Here is a 22,172-nt window from a genome sequence, read left to right as displayed (position 1 = left end):
GTTTAATACCTGAGCTTACCTATTTTGCTTGTTACCAGAAAAAATGCACCATGAAATTTTCAATATATGTACACTCAAACATATGTACATATATACACACATTTTTTAAATATTTATTTTATATTTTTTAAGTTTTTTTTTGCTTTCACAATGTTTTACATATTGAGTTGTATATACTTATTTTTATGTAACTGTAAGTACAGTGGTTCATTTTCAGTTATACTATATTTTGAACACTAACAATTTCTATGTAGTTGAGTAATTTAAAGTTCATTTCTCCTTGAGAATAAGCGGAAGAACGCATTGCGGCTCAGTCTTGCTCGGATTGTCTGAGTATAAGGCAACTGTTTTTTTATTCAAATCGAAAACGCCCACAGCAATTGTTTTGACCAGCTCATCCAATGTATTGTTTTCATTGAAGACGCAATACTCGCCGCCACTGCAATCGCCTAGCATTTTTACAACATCTTCCTTGCAACTCGGTGGCGGGTATTCGCCGAAGGTGTTCATGCGCGATTTGCTCGAAGCCAACAACCACGGATTGGCCTCCTCGGTGCAGAGACGTTCATACCTGCAACAAAGTACAGTTAGTAGCCAATTATTTCGTTGAAAGTCAAGTCATTTGTGTTAAGCCTACCTGTTGGCGTGGCAATTGTGACCGCCGCAGCAAATCTCTTTAATGTCAAGCCGGGATGCCGTGGCGTCTTCTAATACTGGTGCCATTTCGATGTTGTAGAACTTGTGGGGCTCTTCGCTGAAAAGGAAGGAAATGAATATTTGCAGTGTTTCCGGTAGAAAAATTAAATGTGTGTGTGTGCTTACTTGATGAAAGACATATTGATGGAGCAGCCATCGCCAGCGCCGACGCCCTCATCCTTGAGCACAGCGAGCGCTTGTTCGTAGTTTTCGGCGCTCAAGAGCGCGCGTGTGATGAAATGGCGAGCTGTGAAAATGAATTGAGTTTAAGTAAGGGTTTAAAACATAGCTCCACTTCCATAATGTATTAAATATTAATTATTGCTTTATATTTGCCTACGTGTTTTGCCACTTCTCAAATGCAGCGCCGACAAAGTGTTGATGGTGAACACCAGTCCATGATGGTTGTAGTTCATCGTATAGCCCGGCAGGTGGCCGGCATAGCAGAGTGACATGAAACGCTCCTCCTTCACCTTGTGTTTGCCCTGTGGCGTATCGTTGATGATATGTGCCACCACAAAGTAATAATGATTGAGTGTCGCCGCCAGAGCATCTTCGGTGTGCGCGAGTACACGCTGCACAATTACAAGATTTTAATATTAATTTTAATTATTTCTTGGAGAACGTATTTTTATAAACATACCGTGTTCTCATTGTTTACGATTATGCTTGAACAGCCAATTGGTGCAACTGCTCCATTACCGTTCGCACAAATTGCAGTGATCTCATCCATATGCAGCAGGAACAGCTGTGGAGAAGAACAGTGGACTGATTTATAATGGAATACTTTTTAATGTCTATAGAAGTAGGTGAAATACAAAAATATATTAATTTTGTTATGGCTTGAGGAAAATTAGTAAAAATCCCAAATAAACGGATTGCTTTGCAGATAGAGGTGAACAAAGAGAGATCTCGCAATTCATTACACGAGTAAATGTGGGGTATTCCGTACCGAATCGACTACTTTTGAACTCGACCCCTTTAGATTTTGCTGAAACTTATCCATCCTTTTCTACCCTTTGAAAAACATTTTTGAGAATTTTTTCAAATTTTTTCAAACTCATAAACCAAGTCTCACCGGCAGTTTTTCAAAAAATGCTCTCCATAATTTTGGGAAATTCGCACGATCAATCATGTCCAAAATGACTTTTGGGGTACTTTTTTTTTTAATCAGTTTTCTTAAATGAACTTTTCGAAAAAATACACAAAAAAAATTTAACACGAGCCAAAGCTGGTGAATACGGTGTTTGATCGATCGTATTTATTTCGTTTTTGGCTTTAAATTCGGTCACAATCGTAAATATCGTAAAAAACAATGAGCATCACCTAGATTTTTCAGCGGCTTTGGCGTGTTTTTTTTTTTTTGTTTCGGCTCGTTTCGATGACTATTGACTTGTTTGCATGTCAAACTCATGAACCCATGTCTCATCGGTAGTTATAAAGCTCTCCATAAATAAGGGATCGGAATTTGCACGATCAATAATATCCAAAGACACCTGTTAACAGTACGAGCAAGAACGCGTCGAGCAAGAACGCGTTTCATACCCTATGTCGAACTTTCTTGCCATCTTTCTAACTCTTGTCCGACGATTTTCAAGCACCATATTCTTCATTTTTTTAATAGTTTTATCAGTTGAAGAGGTCGTCCAGAACGAGGCATGTCTCTGGACCGTCTTTGAAAGCTTTCTACCAATCGTAGGCTTATTTTTGAGATATCGTTTACTGGGGAATTCGATAACAATTTCCGGGTGCTTTTTTGTCTTAATATATGCAGCTTGAACCTTGAAACGATTTTGCGTAGTGGTCTTTTTTATACATGTACATAGGTGCAGTATGCAGCGTCCTCCAGAGGGACGTACAAGCTTTAAGGAAACTTATAATGGCGTATGGACTTTAAGAAAAGATAATCGATCGTCTATATAAACTTTTTCCCTGAAAACCTCCGGCTGGTCATTCCTTAAAAGTATACATGTTCTATCATAAACTTAAATTTCTGCATACAGATTCTAGTAAGAAATTTTTTCTATTTGAAAGACTTGTAACCCGAAAATATCATTAACACAAGATATCGCCGAAGACATGAGAGCTTAAGAATAATGTGATCGCAAAGCAACAAGTTGATCTTATATATTATATTTTCTCTCGTCGAAGAGGTAGATCGTTTCATTATGTCTGCGATTCGCAGATTTTGTTCAGCGATGAGGTCCATTTCTGCATTTGGGATGAAGAGCAAACGGAAGATATTCAAGAGTGCCATTTCCTCTAGAAAAAATGGCTGTTGTGGTTTTGGGCTACATTGGTCCATATTTTTTCGAAAATTATGCCGTTATCGCGCCATATTAACCGACTATTTTATACCTGAAATTGAAACTCGTGATCTCGGCGACATTTGGTTTCAACAAGATGGCACCCCCACACACATCGCATAAATCAATGGATTTATTGAGAGAATACTTCGGTGAGCAGATAATTTCAAGTTTTGTGCCGGTGGATTGGTCACCAAGATCGTGTGATATCACACCGTTAGACATTTTCCTGTGGAGATATGCAAAGTCATGCGGACAATCCAGTTTACAGTCGAAATGTTCGCATGAGTCAACGAAAATTGAACTCAACGGATGAACCATCTGCGACGTAACCGCGGCCAATATTTGAAAGAGATAAACATTAAAAAATAAATACCAAAGCATGGACTTCGAATAATAATAAACATTTCCCATATAATTTGAAGTTTCTGCGCAAGGAACCTCAAAATGGATCACCCTTTATAAGGAAGCATTCTTTGCCATTACGAGGAGTGCAATTTCGACTGAATGAGATTGAATAAAATACTTGAGCTTGGTATGAAGAAGGTGAGGGTCATGTGGAATTAAATCTATGCACAATTCTGAATTATTGAAGTATTGATTTCTCCTTCACATAAACATGTTTATATGCTACCAAGTCGCATAATAAAAACAAGCAATTAATTCAAAACTTATGCCAAACACATACATACATAAGTACTTACATATGCCTATGTTACACAAACTTACATATGTACATATATGTTTGTTGTATTTTAAGTTGTTTTTTAGCAAATATCTAAATCAAAATTTGATAGCTAAACGATTGTGTAACTCCTATTTAGATATGGCTCGTGGCAAATTAAGCAGCTGCTGTCTAACGGTAACTAAAGAATTGTAGCATTTGTGTGGCCACTACGCGGTGTGCATTCGCAGGTAAGGAATGCCTGCATCTACGATTTGACAGCATTTTAATTATCAGCTTTACCAAATGCAATGAATTTTATTTATAATTAGCTACTTAGTCGACAAGGTAACTGAGTTTTGTAGTTTTGCGTGGCGTCACTTTTCAATGTTAAACCACAAAATTCGCACTCGAAACAGTATCAAGGCTGCAATATTGACCACTAGGGGGACAGCTGAACGCAGTAATTTATCTACTCGCATGCGTGCGTTCGATATTTGTCGAAAATAGTAATGTGTACTTCTTTTTCATGGTTGAGCTTTTTCTTGGTCAGGCCATAGACAACTTGTTTCTTCTTATTGACTTAAAAAATAGTGTAGTAAAATTGAAATTATTAGTCAGGGACTAGTGCAGATGGCTTTAAAAATGATAAAAAACAAGAAATTTATAGTAGTTTGAAACCCATCAGAAATGAAAGATAAAATAATAAACATTAATTGAAGAATATTTTACGATCTACGGTCGGGAAAAGGAAGTGGAAGCGCCTGGCTGAATTTTAAGGATTAGGAATGTCTTATCTCAATTTCCGATGAAACTACGAGTCAGAATAAAAGTGATATGATAAAGCAGTAGATAATGAAAGAATCCTATTCTGAAAAACCGATTTAAAAGATCTTATTTGTTAATAAAAAAAAATATAATAAATGTTACGAAAAAAAATTCTTCTAAGTCAAAGTTGACAGCAAAATTCGACTAAGCGGTAATCTCCGCGTTTAATACCTACCTTGAAATCACATTGCAAGAATCGAAAGTTAAACAAATTTTTTTGCCCACCCGGTATGTTTTGGAACTTGCAGCACCTGAAGTCATGCTGGAGCTCATACCGCTGCATCTAGTGATCAAACATACCACGCTGCTCACGGATAATGTCGTCTTAACAAATGAAGGTCTAAGGAGAAGACACACCATTGGGCCTTTTTCCATGAGGCGTCGTTACGAAGAGGGTAAACTTCAAAAAGAAGTTTAGAGTTACTCTCGGCAGTAAGGCGCAGTGGAGTGATTCCAGGCTCGACCTACTACTGAGTGGCAGCACTATCCAGTGGTACCTTGAAGACTTGAAAACATCGGAAGGCATTGGAACAGGCATTGCGGGAACGCTTACCAAACTATCCATACCAATGGAATGTGTTCCGAGCATCTTTGAAGCAGAAGTTTTTGCTTTAAATCAGTGTGCAGAAGTCAATCTCCATCCCAACTGTTGCAACGAGCATATCGCTATACTCAGTGATAGTCAAGCGGCACTAAAAGCGATATCAAATTATGACGTCAAACTGCTATTAGTGGTGGAGTGTATAGGAGGACTGAACCGCCTATCAGTTTGCAATCGTGTAGACCTGATTTGGGAGCCGACAATGATCTAGCTGACGAACTAGCCCGCTCTGCGCCGGCTTCCAGTATAATGGGGTCAGAGTCATGCAGTGGGAGAGAACGGCACTGGTAGCAGGCAACAGGCATACGCCACGTCAAGTTACTACTGGGAGGTTACTGGTTACAACCTGGCAATGTTTAGAGATATAGTTTTCGAGACAAATTTTGTCTCCTTGTCGCGCTCTATACAGAGCACTGCAGGCTCTGGAAGCACTTTCCCAACATGAGCATAGTGTCTTGTGCAAACTGCCGGTTTTGCGACATAGACCAGGAGACTCCAGAACAGCTGATTCTAGATTGCCCAGCAATTTGCAACATGATCAAGGCTCTAGGATCCAACTACGTGGACAGGGACCGCATTACCTCAGTGGCACCCAGGAAGCTCCTGGAATTATTCAGAATGGAGAGGATGGTTGTGACCATATGTGATATAGGAGAGGACACAATAGACCATAGGTTGCAGTGCAAAACCTCAATTATTTTCTAACTATCCATCTATGCCTTCACTTACTGCAATCTCTTTACAATGAAGCTTTGATAGATATGTGGGTTTTGTTGTTTTCATGGCTAAAGAGGCGCATTGCTTTCGGGCAAGATGTCCTCCTCATTCTTAAAACAACGCCGTATGTCTCAGTCTGAATTATAAAGCGAAACCGCAAACTTTTTCACCATAGTTTCAGAATTTGACAAACTCGATTTTAAGTTTTTGAGAGCTGGTATACTCGTATATCAAGCTTAAGGTAAGGAAAAAATACTTCCTAAAAGGCAGTTAAGATCCTTTATTCTAATTCTTTATTCGCTTGTTACTTTTTCGTTAAAAATGAGGACTTTTGGACCAGTTCTTTCATACTTCTTCTCTCACTGTAGAATTTTAAATTTTTTTCAATCGAGTTAATTGGTAAGTATTTAGTAATTATCTCGACGATTTTTTAGAGGGGAACTAGTACTAACATTTTTCATCTCTACTTAAAAATTGTAATTTAGCAACAATGTATCTCTAATTGCAGAGATGAATTTATAATCGATTAATTGATTGGTACCACGAGCCGCTAATAGTGACATTTAAGCGGCGGCCGCATAATGATTACGATTATGGTATTTATGTACATTACATATGTACATATTTATTTGTTAAATTACATTGGCGTGATTCTAAATTGTTGCACTCGCTTTTTTATTTAACGATGCCAACAGCGGCACGTGATTGCATTTATGGATGAAATGAGGCACACTAGTATGGAAGCCGCTTACGTTACAGCACTACATATATACATATGTACAAATCTATGCGGGTATGTGAAGATAAGTGGTTATATGCACTTTGCCTTCGATAGACCAATTTTCATTCGGTTAACTCTTAAGCTCCTAAGCATTATGGAAATGTCTAAATTTAGTCATTGGAATGAGCATGTCGCGAAAAATATTGCGTTTCAATGTTAATGATATTTATTGGTGAATGTTTAATAAGCAGAAAATGTGTTACAACAACAATTTTGCATTGAAATTACAGCCAGTTTGAATAATATTTAACATAGAAAAATTGTGGATGGAATTTTGGTATGCGATTAGGAAAATGAAACAATTAGGTTATGAGGCAAGAATTATTTTATTGGAAATTCATTATTGGTATGTTTTTTCCAATATTTATATTTTTAAGTTATTTTGATTTTAAAAAAGTCTAAATCTAGCAACTAGTCACCAATTCTTCCCGTCAGTGTCAAGTTTATATCTAAAGGATGATCTATTACGAGATTCCCTACTTTTTTAAAGAAAAAAACAGAAGCTTCAAATTTAATGAGGCAGGTTTATTATCATTCGAAAGAACATTCTTTGGCATTTGTTTTTTGAGATTATCATCTCTTTCATATTTTGGCCACGGCTACGTCGTAAATGGTCCATCCGTTCAGTCCATTTTCGATGACTCGTTCGAGCATTTCGACTGGTAACTGGCGAGTGACACGTGTGATGTTTTGCTCCAAGGCCTGAATCGAAACGGGATTGTCCGCATATACTTGATCGTGGTGGCCAATCGACCGGACCAAAACGTAAAATTACCTGCTCACCGATGATTCCACTGGCCCACCAACCACACTAAACCGTGGTGCTCTTTGTCCCAAATGCTGCAATTTTGGTTGTATACATACTCATTGAGCAAGAAATGGGTCTAATCGCTGAACAAAATTTGGCTCGAAAATATCGGATCTTGTTTGAACTTTTTAAGAGCCCATGTCGTTTGGCAAGTTCGAGCGGCTTCAGTTCCTGCACAAGCTGCATTTTGTACGCTTTCAATTTAAGATCTCTACGTAAAATGCGCCAAGTCGTTCCATTCGTTAGTCTGAGTTGCTGCGAATCGACTCACCACGGTTAAATATTAGAGCACTGCTATTCACAAAAAGATTTTTTATTATGTTCGAGTTAATAGGAATTCATCAATAAAAACACCGTCCTTATATTCTCTTACCCAAATCTTCTCCTTTCATAAAATTTTGATTAACAATTAATGTTTTTTCGACAAAATCAAAATTTTCTTCTCTTAAATATCTTTGTAATAAATAGTTCTGTGTCGTTTATTTTGGAATTTTTGGGATTTGTGTCTGATTGCCATTGTAAGATCATTCTTTAGTTCGTCCAAATCGTTTTTAGTTCGAGTCGTTCCTATAATATAGCCTGAACTTCTTAGCATCCATCACAAATCTGTGAATGCTGAACGATCGAGGTGACTAAATTAATGAGGACAAAGGTGTCTTAAACTCAATTAAGCAGGATCAATCAAAAAGGAGGAGCAGTAAGGTTATGACCCTATGAAATAGGTATATAATTAATCAGCATGACGATCTGAGTCGATTTATCCATTCCCGTTTGTTCCTCAGTTTTTGAGATATCGATTTGAAATTTTGCACACGTCGTTTGCTCCCCAAGAAGCTGCTCATTTGTCCAAATAACAGATATCAGGCCACTATATCATATAGTTGTTAGGCAAACTGAACAATCGGAATCAAGTGTTTGTATGGAAAACTTTTTTATTTAACGAGATATCTTCACGATATTTGGCATGGGTTTCTTTCTAAAGCAACAAAATAAACTCCGAAGAAACTGAACTGATCGAGTCACTATAGTATGAAGCTATTATACAAACTGACCGATCCAACTCAGGATCTTGTATGGAAATTATTTTTGATAAGGTATCGTCACGACATTAGGTCCACTATAGCAATAAGCTGCCATTTAAACTGACCGATCAAATTGAGGAAAACGATTTTTTATAAGTTAATAGTTACGGTTTTTACGATCAATGAAAGGTTTCAAGAAAGAAGTTCTGTTAAATTTTGTGTGCGGAATGTGTTCTGATGCCGAAATATTCAGAATGTTGGATTCTATGATAATTGTTGGTCGCGAGGAGTTTTTTTGGTTGGTACGAATTATTAAAAGAAGGTCGAGAACGCGTTTACGACGAACCACGTGAAGGACGGCCATCAACATCAACTGATGATCAACACGTGAATAAAGTAAAGGATATGGTGCTAGAGATTAGACGATTATCAGTCAGAGATCTTACTGTCATCGTTGGAATTTCGGAAGATCTCTTATTTGAAATATCATTTGGGACTAAGAAAAGTGAAAGCACAATTGGTTCCGAAATCGCTCAATTTTTTCGAAAAACAGCGACGCGTTAACGTCTCTAAAACGATGTTTTCCGACTACCAGAATGTTGATAATTTTCTTCGATTATCGAGGAATGGTGCACTCTGAATTCCTTCCGACCGGCAACAAAGAATATTATTTGAGTGTTCCGCGTCGTTTGGCCGAAACTATTCGTAAAATGAGGCCGAAATTAGGGGCCGACGGATCTTGGTTTTTGCACCATGATAATGCACCGTCGCATGCGGCATGATTCTTCGAGAGTTCTTCAACAAGTTTTCATCCAATATCGTGCCACAACCACCGTATTCGTCTGAGTAAGCTCCGTGTGACTTCTGGCGACTCAAACAACCGCTCCAGGAAAACCCTTTTGAGTCAACTGAAGACATTAAACGTGAATCGCTGAGCGCATTAAAGGCTATTCCAGAAATTCCCTTTAACAACTGTTTCGAGAATTGGAAAAAAAGTTGGACGACATAGATTTCAAAGAATACATTAGGATTTTTCAAATTATGAACAAAGTCTTACTATTTTTGGCTCATATATGTATATTTATGCCTAAAATGGATAAAATTGGCCTAAGTCTTCGGCCAATCTATAATATAATAGTAGAATTTTTGAACTAAGTTGGTTCCTTACTTATTCTTATTCAATTTTGTTATTGTAACACAGAGTATAAAATTTCCTACAGGGTAGACCAAAATTGTGAATTACGGGTGGGTTTCAATTACATATGGCTGTGTATAAATATATTTGATATCTATAAATCTACATTCAAATGCACAATTATTCATACAAATACAAAATATCATATTTATTAACTACTAACCGCTCTTCTATGCAGTTAATTACCGCAATGCGTGCAGTAATTGTTTTCAATTAGATTACGCGCAAATTGAAAACTAAGAACCGTTAAATATGAGTGTTAACGGCGGGCTTTGTAGTAAGCTATTTTATTGCCTTTTTTAATGATACTCATTTTAACACATCGTTGCGATTATCGTGCAACAAATGTGGGACAGGCATTGTTAGTACAACAATTAGTATTTACTTATTATAAAAAATGGATATTGAATTGCAGATTACAAGAGTGCAGAAAGAACTTGTGTAATATATCACGCTGATAATCACAATGTAATTGCAATGACATTATGCTTTAATTACTATATCAAAGTGGGTATTTATGTAGATATGTATGTATATTAGAAATAAATTTCTACATTATTTCTTAAATTTTTTGACCTTGCCACCTTTACCGATTTAGATCGGCGTATGTATGTCTGCGTTCAAACAAAGTATGATTTTGTTGTATATATGTTGATTATATTTAAAATTTAATTATACACACACACACACTCGTCAATGTATGCGTAATCGTGTAAATCCTTGTCCTTTGCCAACGACCGTGGCTATGCCGGCAGCAACTTTTTTTTCGGACTTTACTTTTGTGGCGTGTTGAATGGTCGTAACACAAGCGGTGTGGAACATTCCAATTTAGGTTTTTACAGTTACATATGTATATAATGGGCAACAATGTGTGCCCACCTTTTGTACATACAACGGCGCATGTCTATATAAGCCCGTGTTTAAACAGTTACATATTAGGCCGTGCTGCGTGTTGCATGCATGTAAATTTGTGCCACTGATTCTTAATTAGATTTGTTTAGCTTTTGGTCGCGGTGCAAACCGTTAACAACAGCAACAACCAATTCGCACTGAACTCATTAGATACGACAAAGCAATGCTACAGTTTTCCCTTGACTTATGTAATTGCATTTCGATTTGTGCATTTTAGCTGATTAAGAACATGTGCAACGACGAGCGGTCGAGCGGTCGGTCGGTTATGTGGCAAATGCATGTAAATATGTAGGTATGTAAGTGTATCAAGTGTATCAATGAATGGGTGTACTTATGTCCGGCGTATGAATGTGATTATATCTACTTGTATATTAAAAAACATATTTTGCCTTCTAAATACATAATATGTAAGTATGTATGTATATGGAATGCGCGTAATACTGTTTACGCTTGAATTTAAGTAGGTATGCTGCTCTAATTATAATCACAATGTTTTTAGAAATTCATTATGGAATTTTAATGACTTATGAATTGAAATTTTTCGAATTGTCTAAATGTGAATATTCAGCAGCACATACATACTCGTATTCCGATTTACTCGCAGCGTAGCTCTTGAAAGTAAATACAAATTTTCATATCTTAAAAAACCTTCCCTTTCAGTTTAATTAACCTCACCTCGATTTAAGTAAAATTACTTTCATTTTACTTCAACATCATTGCTTTTGTCGACATAATTAGTTATTGTTAGTTTCAATAATGAAACAGATTCGAAATAAAATTTCATACGAAACCCAAGCCCACACAAAAAGTTGATGATTTTACGACAAAAGAAGTCTAATGTAGCAATTTTATTAATTTTTGTTTTTTTTTTTTTAATAATGTAAGTGATGTATATAAGCTTATAATGCTGTATTGGTTCGATCTAAACATTTTGCTCGAAGATTTTGGCGTTGCTTTGGACAATAATATAATATAATTTTGTGAAGATATCTTGTCAACTAAAATTTTTTTTTTCATACAAGCACTTCATTTTGATCATTCAGTTTATATGACAGCTATATGCTATAGTGACTCGATCAGTTTAATTTCTTTGGAGCTTGCATTGTTGTTTGAGAAAATAACCAATGCCAAATTTAGTGAAGATAGCTCGTTAAATAAAAATTTTTACCATACAAGCACTGATTCCGATCGTTCAGTTTATATGACAGCTATATGTTATAGTGGCCTGATATCTGTTATTTCGACAAATAATCAGCTTCTTGGGGAGAAAACGACATGTGCAAAATTTCAAATCGATATCTCTAAACCTGCGGAATAAACGGGCATGGCTAAATCGACTCAGTGCGTCATGCTGTTTTTTTTATATAAATATTTTATAGCGCCTCCAAATTTCCTTCTATGTGTTACAAGCTCCGTGGCAAACTTAATATATTCTCTTGAGGGTATAAAAATGCAACTATCGCAAAAAATTACTCATACCACTCGTATTCCCACCCAAACCTCATTACATTGCTGTAGTAGAGACTTGGTGTTTTGAAAAATGCTTTGAATGTTATCATTCGATTTCGCAATTATGTAGATTGTTGAATTGTTTTTAAAGCATTAATCATAATTAGCTGTAAGGTCTTCGAGTTTACTTGTGTACTAAAGGTGCCTCAATTGACACAATTTTCAAATGCGTAATAACGTATGCATCAAAAAGCTAAAGTCTTGCTTTGACATTAAATAAAGTTTGAGCTCGTTACATGCTACAAATATCAGTAGTATCTGCGACCACGGTGATTTATAAATTTATAAGACTACTAAAGACTCGAAAAGCATATATATATCAATGGTAACCACTTTTTATTGCATCAGCCGACTTAAGTTTTAAGCAAAGTATATTGTTAGTGGCTGACAGGGTGGCTTCTAGTCTTATAGAAGTGGAACACGTATTTGTATAAAGTGTAATTGCTTTGTAAAACGATTTGTATGACTAACTACCTAACTTTATACATAAAATTACGAAACGGTCGCAAAAAATTAAAAATTAGTTAACTAAATGTTGTTTTACATTCCAAAGAAAATTTGCTCAAAAATAAAACCGTGAAGGCGCTTGAAACTCGTCAGGCAAGAGTGCTCGATATCGCTCCAGAGTCCATTCGAATGATTTTGGTGGTGAAGCTGAATTTTTTTTTCAAAAAGAGTACCGTAAATCAATCTCTTTAGACATGCTTGATCATAGAGAGCACTATAATTGCCGATGAAACATAGGTGTTGAGTTTGACATGTAAATAAGTCAACAATCATCGGAATGGTGGGAACAAATGAGCCGAAATCAAAAAATCCACTCAAAAGCCGCTCGAAAATCAAGGGGATGCTCATTGTTTTTTTTTCAATATTCGTGGTTTGGCGGTCAATAAGAAGTTATATTTGGCCGTATTAAGGCGTTTGCGTGAGAACATATGTCGAAAACGGCCAGAATTGTGGAAGAACAACTCATGTTTTCACGATGAAAACAAACCTTAATAAAAGTGTTTCGAGGACTGGAAAAGTCGTTGGTATAAGTATATTACATCTCGTAGTGATTACTTTGGAGGCGACAAAATAAGTTTCACTATAAGTTCTTCGATTCTAGATTTCCCTCAATGCCGGTCTTCACTCACCTTATGAAATTCCACTTGCGCACCATCAGCTATGCCCTCCAGTTCCCTGATGTATTGTGGAAAAGACTTCTTAACGCTCTCCAATGTTTCGTTGTAAACTTTTCCTGGAATAGTTTTATAAATTTATTAGAATTTTAACTTAAATTTTTATAAATATATAAACAATTAATTAGAGTTTAATTAATTCTTATAAAATATTACCAAAAGTTATTAATTTTTTTCGAAAATTTTTTTTTAAATACTATTTGCTTGTGTAAGTAATCTAATTTTTTACTCTCAAAAGTATTTTTATAAATAAAAAACTAAACGAAATAAATATATAAAACATATTTACATAAATACTTACTGCCTTCATCCTTATTGTAAAGTGGTAAATATGACTCATTTAATGGATTGCAGAGTTGTAAAAAGCTCTTAATAATCGAGGAAAAGGTTCTGCCCTGTAAAAATAAAAGGTAAGTAAATATAAATATTTTTTATATGATTTTTTAAAAATAAAAATAATACATTTTTTTATATAATTAATATTCTTTATATAAGTGATGATAGGAATAATATCTCTATGCATAAAAACTGTTTATTTAAAGCTTATGTTCTGGTAGAAAGAAAAAAAATCTTTAAAAGTCTTTTAAAATTAATTTCTTATCCATATACTTTAATTTTAGTTAAGAAAAAAATTGTAATAAAATAAATATCCACGTTCCAGCTTCCGCCAGACTAAGGTTGACGCATTTTGATTGTCATACCCTCTACAAATCAGCGAATTGGTCACCTCAATAAATTTATGAGCTTAAGACGTATTTTTGATCTACTCTTAAGATTACTTGGTATCACAACGTACAGACGTCTCTAGCTGTACAAGTGAGGTATACCTGGCCAGCCTGTTTACCTAACCTAACCAACTACAATATATATTACAGATATATTTCAGATATCAAGTGGTATGGTAAATCCAGAAATATTTTTAAGGGAGGCATACTAACAAAAATGTAAGCAATAAATTATATTTTGAGTAATTTTAATGCCCACACGGCATTGCAATTTCTATAAAATAAGCAAAGGCAGTCACCGAATACCGCAGCTTTAGATTTCTAAAATTATTTGAAGTTAATAGATATTAGAATTTTTTATTTTTTTGCAAAAATTAAGCTGTAGAAATATAACTAAGAAGTTTTAAAGCGCTTTAGATTTGTTTGACGGCCAGTGGAGATTCGGCTCATATGCGGGCATTACTCATACGCCCTGGTGAACTTCAGTGCGATGGCGTAGGCATAATAAAACACTTGCGCAAAAATTATTACAGCATACAAAGTTCATTTCTAAGAATAAACAATATAATAAATATATTGAGAATATCTTGATTATATTATTTTGTATAAAATCTAAATAATCATAGTTATAATAATAATAATAATAATCATCATATTAATAATTATAGTTATTATTAGAGAAGGAAAATTACTATTAAAATTAATATACAAGTATTTTAATAAAATTTTGTAAATATTAGTATTCAAGAATCACGATAATCAAAATTATTTTATTTCAGTAATTAATACAAAATTGAAATTCTCCGGTTCAAATATTCATACCTATGCACACATATAGATAATTGCAAATACAAGGCGTAGCCTCCCTCTTGTGATTGCGCGATAAATGTTAAATATTCTTACTCGTTTTCCCTCCGAACATTTTCTTTACTCGTATAAAATATATTATGATATATTTACGTACAGACATTTCACTGATTTATTTGAGTGACTAAGATCAAATAACACTTCCAGTTGGCTCACGACAAAGCTGCACATTCGCAAGCACATACATACATATGTATATACGTACGTTGGCATTTTTTGGGTTTGGTTCAACTGCAACCGGTAGACTATCGGCTGTATTCAATTAAAATATTTACATATTTAATTGCTTTGCCATTTACTTTACTTATTTTTATAGTTTATTAAAATATATTTCTTAGGTTTGTCGTGACAAATTCATTGTTAAAGGTTTAAACGCTTAACATTTGGTCGTTGTTGCAATAAATCCTTAATAAATTGATTAAATTAGTGCAAAAGTGTTTCTGTGTATTTGTATAAAGGCGGTGTGCTGTTGTTTGCGGACATGACATGCTATAATTCACGTTTTCCGACAAGCACAACAAGTTATCTATTTTTTTTTGAACCCCGCGGATATTTAAATTGATTTTCTTTAAAATCATGAATGTCTTAATGCCGTTCGTATTCTATGGAAAAGCGATTGCTACCGAATTGTCAGCACTAACAGTAAATAGACAGCTGGAGCTAATAGTTTTGACTTTCTTAGAAGTTGTTAGAATATTCCTTAAGCACGAACCTTTAAAATTAAAAAAAAAGTCATATGCACGCGATTGGATACAAAATGTAAGCAGTTTAGGGTGATTATAAAGTACACCTTTGCAATGTGGGAGTTACTGTATGAGTTGCCTAATAATATATGATTATACTATAATCATGTTGATTGTATAAGAACACTCCTCAATTTAAAAATATTTCCTTATCCGTAAGCGTATGAAAATAAAAAAATGTATATATGTAAATTTATAATTCCACTGAAGCAACAATACCCTTTATAGATGCATTTTTAGAGAATTAAAAGGTAAAAAAACCTTTATCTTGATTTTGACGATCAGTTTGTATGGCAGTTATTTGGTAAAGTTGTCCAACCTGAACAGTTTGTTCGGAGATTATGGGGCTGCCTTCGATAATAATGTATGTCAAATTTCATGAGGACATCTTGTTAAATAAACAAGTTTTTCATACCAGAACTAGATTTTGATCCTTCTGCTTCTGGCACACTTATGTTACAATGGTCCGATATCCTCGCTTCCGAAAAATTTGCATTTTATTGGGGAGAATTAGAAAGAATTTGTCTAAAATTTTGTATTTCTAACCATTTGGTTGGAAAAGGCTTATGGTGTTTCAAAAACATTAGCTTAAGATTAGTACAAAGCCTTTAAAGACGGTCGAGAGATCGTTGAAGACATGTTTCGCTCTGGACGACCTTCGACCCCCACAACTGATACGAGTATATTATATGTATTAAAAAAGTAAAGGATAAAAAGTAATGGGTAAAATAAAATATTAAAAAAGTAAAGGATATGTCGCTTGAAAATTGTCAGGCAAGTGTTAAAGAGATGGCAAAAGAACTCGACATCTCTCGCGGGTCCGTTCGAATGATTTTGGTGGATATTTTGGTATGAAATGCGTTCTTGCTTGACTTGTCCCGATAAAGCAGAACTTTTTTTCAAGAAGAGTACCGCAAGCTGGTCTCTTTGGATATGTTTGATCGGGTGTAATCCAATCCCGCATTCATGGAGACCATTATAATTGGGGATGAGACATGGGTTTATGAGTTTGACATGCAAACAAGTCAACAATCATCTGAATGGAGGGAAACAAGGAGTCGAAACCAATGAAACCACGCCAAAGCCCGCTCAAAAAATCAATGTGTTGCTCATTGTTTTTTCCGATATCCCTGATTTGATGCATCATAAATGTTTCCGTAAGGAGGGACGGTCAATAAGAGTATATTTGGCCGTATGGAGGCGTTAGCGTGAGAAAAAAAATTGTGGAAAAACGATTTATGGATTTTATAAGATGATAATGCACATTGAGCCGTGACTGTGACCGAATTAAAAACCATAAATGTAATGAACACCATCGATCACCGTATTCACCAGATTTGGCTCCTTTTGATTTTTTCTTGTTCCCCAAACTGAAACTGTCGCTCGCTGCAACCCGTTTTCAGTCGATCGAAGAGATAAAACAAAATTCGCTGAATGAGCTGATGGCATCCCAAAAAGTGCTTATGAAAAGTGTTTCGAAGACTGGAAAAATCGCTGGCATAAGCTAATTACATCTGGTAGGGATTACTTTGAAGACGACAAAATAAATACTGATGAATTATTAAAAGTTTTGCCAACACGCAGCTTAAAAAAAAAAAACAAAAATATTGAATGGTCAATTCTGTCCAAACATAGCACAGAAAATAGATTTATAACAAGAATGTATCAGAGAAATGCATACTCCAACCATTCAAACATCACGTTAAATAAATTAGTTTAACTCGACTTAAAACAACCGTGTTTTCGGATATTTATTACAATAAAAGCAAGTTTTGTAACAAAGAAAAAATTTAAACTTTGAATTTGTGATACTCAAAAATGAGTTCAATACACTCAAACTCTAAATTCGAATTTGCCGTCCAATGCGATCGTAAAACTTTTTAATGAAACACATTTTACAGCTTATCTCTCCACCCTAATGCGCTTTAGTTTTAATTTTTTTTAATAAGGGATTGTTAATAGTTGAAGTGTCATAAGTGAACGACCAGCAACTATGTAAATAATAGCTATGCGATAATACATATGTAGATTTAAGTGAACAGGTGTTTATTTTTCGCTTTAATGGAAAGACTTTTGTCTAAGAAAATATCAATTAGTATTATAACTGAAACAAAATCAAACACGGAGTAGGTGTGACACCTGTTAATTTTATGCACATCATTTATATATTTATATATATATATATATATTATATGTATATTAATAAATAGGTATAACAATTTATATATTATAAATCACGCTTTGTTCGGTTTAGTCGGTTCTTTAGCTTTTATTGCATAACTAGAGTATAAATTGTTAAACTTATGGTAAAAGGCTGTTAAGTAAAAGTAATTATATATATATATTGTATATAAATCGGGTTGCACAGATAGTTATTAATATTTATTTATTATAATAATATTAATTTGCAAAGACATTTTAAAATTGAAAGCGCTTGGGTGCAGTGGTTAGAAGAACTGGTCATGGGTAAAATTGCTTTTAAATATTTTTTCCGCCATGGGGATTGGGCATGTTTTAAAACAAAGAATATGCAAATTACATGGTCTTAGGGTGACCAAGGTCCATGTTAATTTTATTAAATGAAGGCATTATAAGAAAGAATGGCGCGGTAACATTTCTGACACTTTGGAACATAAAATCAGTTGAATTACAATTTGCAAGAAGATGGTATACTTAAGTGAATCCATCCCTAAACAGATGCCATAAAAAGTCTTACAAACGAGACCTCTCAGGACCTATTTAACCAATTTCAATCAAATTCGGTTCAAAGCATCATTAGTATATTTCTATGTTTTAGTGTGAAAATGGCCGATAAAAAAATATGATATGATTTCATATGATTCTTACACTTTTCTTTATAAAGGTCAAGCATAAAATAGTGCCTTTGACATATGCCCTGCCAAATACAATATAACAACTAAGGAAGGGCTGAGTACACGAATTTTATACTCATAATACTAATCATTTCGAACTCGTCTCGGACAATACAGCATAATTCGTTTTAAATAAATCAGTCTACCAATTAAACAATTAACAACTTGTGTCAGAATAATAGCGCTTTTTCTCATGTCATGTCAGGTAATAACTAATTACTGCAACGGAATATTTATAAAGTATTTTTAAATTAAATCGATTAACATATTTATATAATTTTTTGTTGTAAACTTAGAGGGGATTTTTTACTTTGTCACTAAATTATTCACACAATTTTGATTGTTTTTCAAATTACTACACTCACGGTTGAGTTGCATGATATTTATTTATAGTTTTTTTTTAGCTTAAATCACTTTTACTTTGCATTATAAGCTCAGAACAATAAAATGCTTTTGCTCACACTTAGCCCTTAACGAATGAGAAAATAGTGATTGCTATCACGTTTCAAATATTTGCATTCTTTCTAATCTAAGTATAGAGGTAGTAAATAAAGCTTTTTATTTTTGAGACGAAATTATAATAAAAGCTGTTTTTATGGCATAACTAAAACCGGTTGATAGTTTATTGATTTACTAACTGTACTATTTGTATAACTGCTGGCATGTGATAGTCTTCTTCGCATATTCGGCATAGTTTTTGAAAACAGGAACGTAAATATATATGCTTTCTTTTATTTACTTATTTTTTTTTTTGCATATTCTTTTTAGTTGGACAGTTTATAGCGCGCAAACCAAAAGTAGTTAAAATTCACTGAAGCTCATTGAATTGAATGACTCAAATATAGAACTTAATAGGTTGTAGATTAAATTCTTGCCAACCTATGAACAAATTGATTTTTTTTTTCTATAAAACGCAGTCAGGGGACTCTACTTGAATATTTTCCAATATTCTAATATTTTTGTGTTCTATGACTGGGAAAATGTTTCGGTATAATATAAAATATACATATGTATGTATATACAGTATAATATTTATTTTTTAAGATATTTTTAAATTTTTTTTATTTTTTAAATTAAAATTTTGTAAATAATTTTTTTTCTGAATTTTCGAAAATATAACTTCTGAGACTTTTGGTTTTTAAAGTGTTTAATTTCATTTTTTAAATTTAAAAAAAATTTGTAATTATCTTTAAAGATTTAAAATTTTTTTGACATAATAACTTTGAAATTTTTTTTATGAAGTTTAAAAAAAAATTCAAAAAAGTTATTTTTTTTTTCAATTCAAAAAATTTAATTTTTTTTTATTTTCAAGAATCACTATAATTTCCCAAAATAATAATTTTCAAAAATTAAAAATTTTTAATAATTTCAAAAAATAGTAATAGTAGTAAAAGTTTGCTGTAATAATTTATTTCAGAAAATGTGATTTTTTAAGGTACTAAAACTTCAAGATCACTTTTGAAGATTTTATAGAATTTTACTAAAATTATAATTAAAAATAAATTAACCATTTTCAAACATTTTCCAGATTTTTTTTATTACATTATTTGTTTCATCAATTTAATTTAATTTTAATTTTCGAAAAATGGTTACTTTCAATGGTAAAATTCAATAGTTCAAATTTTAAAAATTTCCGAAAAAAATATTTTCAAAAATTAAACTTTTTCCGGTCAACATTTTTTTTAAATTAATACCAAAAATTTTATGATCATAATATTTCTGCAATTTTCATTATGTTATGTCTTTCAAAAATTTTTTCTTTTTTAAATTTTATGATCAATTTTATTCATATTTATAACATTTTTCGGTACTTAAAACTTTCTAAAATTTAATTTTATGTACTGAAATCGAATTTATTGATTTTTATAAAATGTTTCTGAAATTATTATTTATTATATAAAGATTTTTCTCCTTTTTTTCGTAAAAAATTTCAAAACTGTCATTTTCGAAAAATATTAACTCGGAATTTTTTTTTTTTTGATTTTAAAAAAATTATTATTTTTAATTATTTTTATAAAATTTTCCTGAAATTAAAATTTTCAAAATTATAATTTTAATACATTTTCGAAATAATATAACTTCTGAAACTTTTAGTTTTTTCATAATGTGCTAAAATTAAAAAAGTTTTCATCATCTTTAAAGATTTTTATATTTTTTTCGGAAAAAAAAATTGAAATTTTTTTAGTTTCCTAAAAAATTGCTTTAAAATAAATTAATTTTTGATTTAGTTAAATTTAGTAATTACTTCTGTAATTTTTTTTAATTTCTCTGAAATTATAATTTTCAAAAATTTTTTTCGCTATTTTTGTAAAATAATAACTTTCTATAACTATTATTATAACTTGGAAAAGTTTCGTCTTTTAAAGTTTAAAAAAATTATAACTTTAATGATTTTTATAAAAATTTTTTGTAATTAAAATTTAAAAAATTATAATTTTAATTATAATTTTTTATTTTGGTTATAATTTTAATTATAATTTTTATTTTCGAAAAAAATATAAATTCTGAAACTTTTGATTTTTAAAGTGCTAAATTTCATTTTTTATGTTAAAAAAAACTTGTTATAATATTTAAAAATTTGTATAATTTTGTTTTTTGAAATAAAAATTTTGAAAATTTTTTTTTAAGTTTCTTAAAAAATTACTTTCAAAAATTTTATTTTTAATTTAGTAAAATTCCATAAACTTTTTTTTAATAATTTTAATAATTTTAATTTTCGTTTTTAAAATTTTAATTTAATATAATTTTATGAAAATTTTTATAAAGAAAAAAAAGCTCGGAAGCACTTCGTAGATTTTTTTCACTGGATAGAAAAAAGTTTTGATAGCAAACCATTTTGTTTTTTTACTGCATAATTAAATGCAACATCTTCACTTTATCTCTCTATTTCTATATTTTTACTATGATAATAACAGTTTTACAAGCTCACCATATCAAAGCCGACATCGTAGTGTGTGCCTCTGGTGTAAAGCACGGGAATTGCTTGGCGCCTTGGTATATTTTTAGCAGTCATCTTTATCAACACCGTTTATCAACAACAATTATTTAGCTAGCACTAGTCGCTGTTAATTGCGCGCTTAACTGAGTGATTAGCAATTACAAAGAATATCAACCGACAAATCAGTAATATGAAAATGTCAAATATCCAATTGAAAAGACAACCAAAAATATGATCGACGCTAATACGTAGGCGTACAAGCTCACTTTAACCGCCGGAAATATTAGCATGCGTTACATAGACGTTTACGCGTTTGTTTTTATTATTTATTTTATTATTATTTTTTTTATTTTTTGTTAGAAAAACGCGATCAATTTGAAGTGACAAATTATATGTCAGCGTTGCTAATCGTTGATAGTTAACACGAGCTCGACGTCGCCAATTAATCGACACGAGTATTGAATTATATTATCGAGTATTTATATTTAAAAAATGGGATATGTTTTTTGTACTGAGTTCCTGTCTCCAGTTGGGTTCCGGGCAGCTGCAGACCGTTTGGCGGCAATTCACAAACTGAATGAATTGCAAATGCTTAGCAGCGAAGAGACTTCGCCGTTTGCCGGTTGTTTTACAATTGCTGTTGTTTTTATTATTTTCAGCCGATTGGTTCGTTGGCTTTTTGGTGTCCGTCTGGTGTCGTGCGGCGTCAAGCGGCTATGTTCTACTGCTTGAAAGTGTTCTACAAAATAAAAAGATAACGAAAATCGTTTCAGCGATAGCAAACATAGACACACACACATATGTGG

The 22,172-nt window shown here is 32.9% G+C and overlaps 1 protein-coding gene across 1 annotated transcript; it reads right to left on the bottom strand.

Moving 5' to 3' along the window:
- Positions 1-53: 53 nt before the first annotated feature.
- Positions 54-22,079, bottom strand: LOC105225215 (uncharacterized). The gene is made up of 8 exons (XM_049455250.1): positions 21,358-22,079; positions 13,522-13,615; positions 13,176-13,279; positions 1,340-1,444; positions 1,037-1,271; positions 823-943; positions 638-754; positions 54-571 (listed from the first exon to the last, which is right to left on the bottom strand). Exons 1-8 carry the CDS (start codon positions 21,439-21,441, stop codon positions 271-273), a joined length of 1,161 nt encoding a protein of 386 aa, XP_049311207.1. The 5' UTR covers positions 21,442-22,079; the 3' UTR covers positions 54-270.
- Positions 22,080-22,172: the final 93 nt, after the last annotated feature.

This window comes from Bactrocera dorsalis, chromosome 4 (genome assembly GCF_023373825.1).
Source record: "Bactrocera dorsalis isolate Fly_Bdor chromosome 4, ASM2337382v1, whole genome shotgun sequence".
NCBI lineage: Eukaryota > Metazoa > Arthropoda > Insecta > Diptera > Tephritidae > Bactrocera > Bactrocera dorsalis.
Note: the sequence above shows the minus strand (reverse complement) of the source record. Positions and strands in the feature narration are given on the sequence as shown.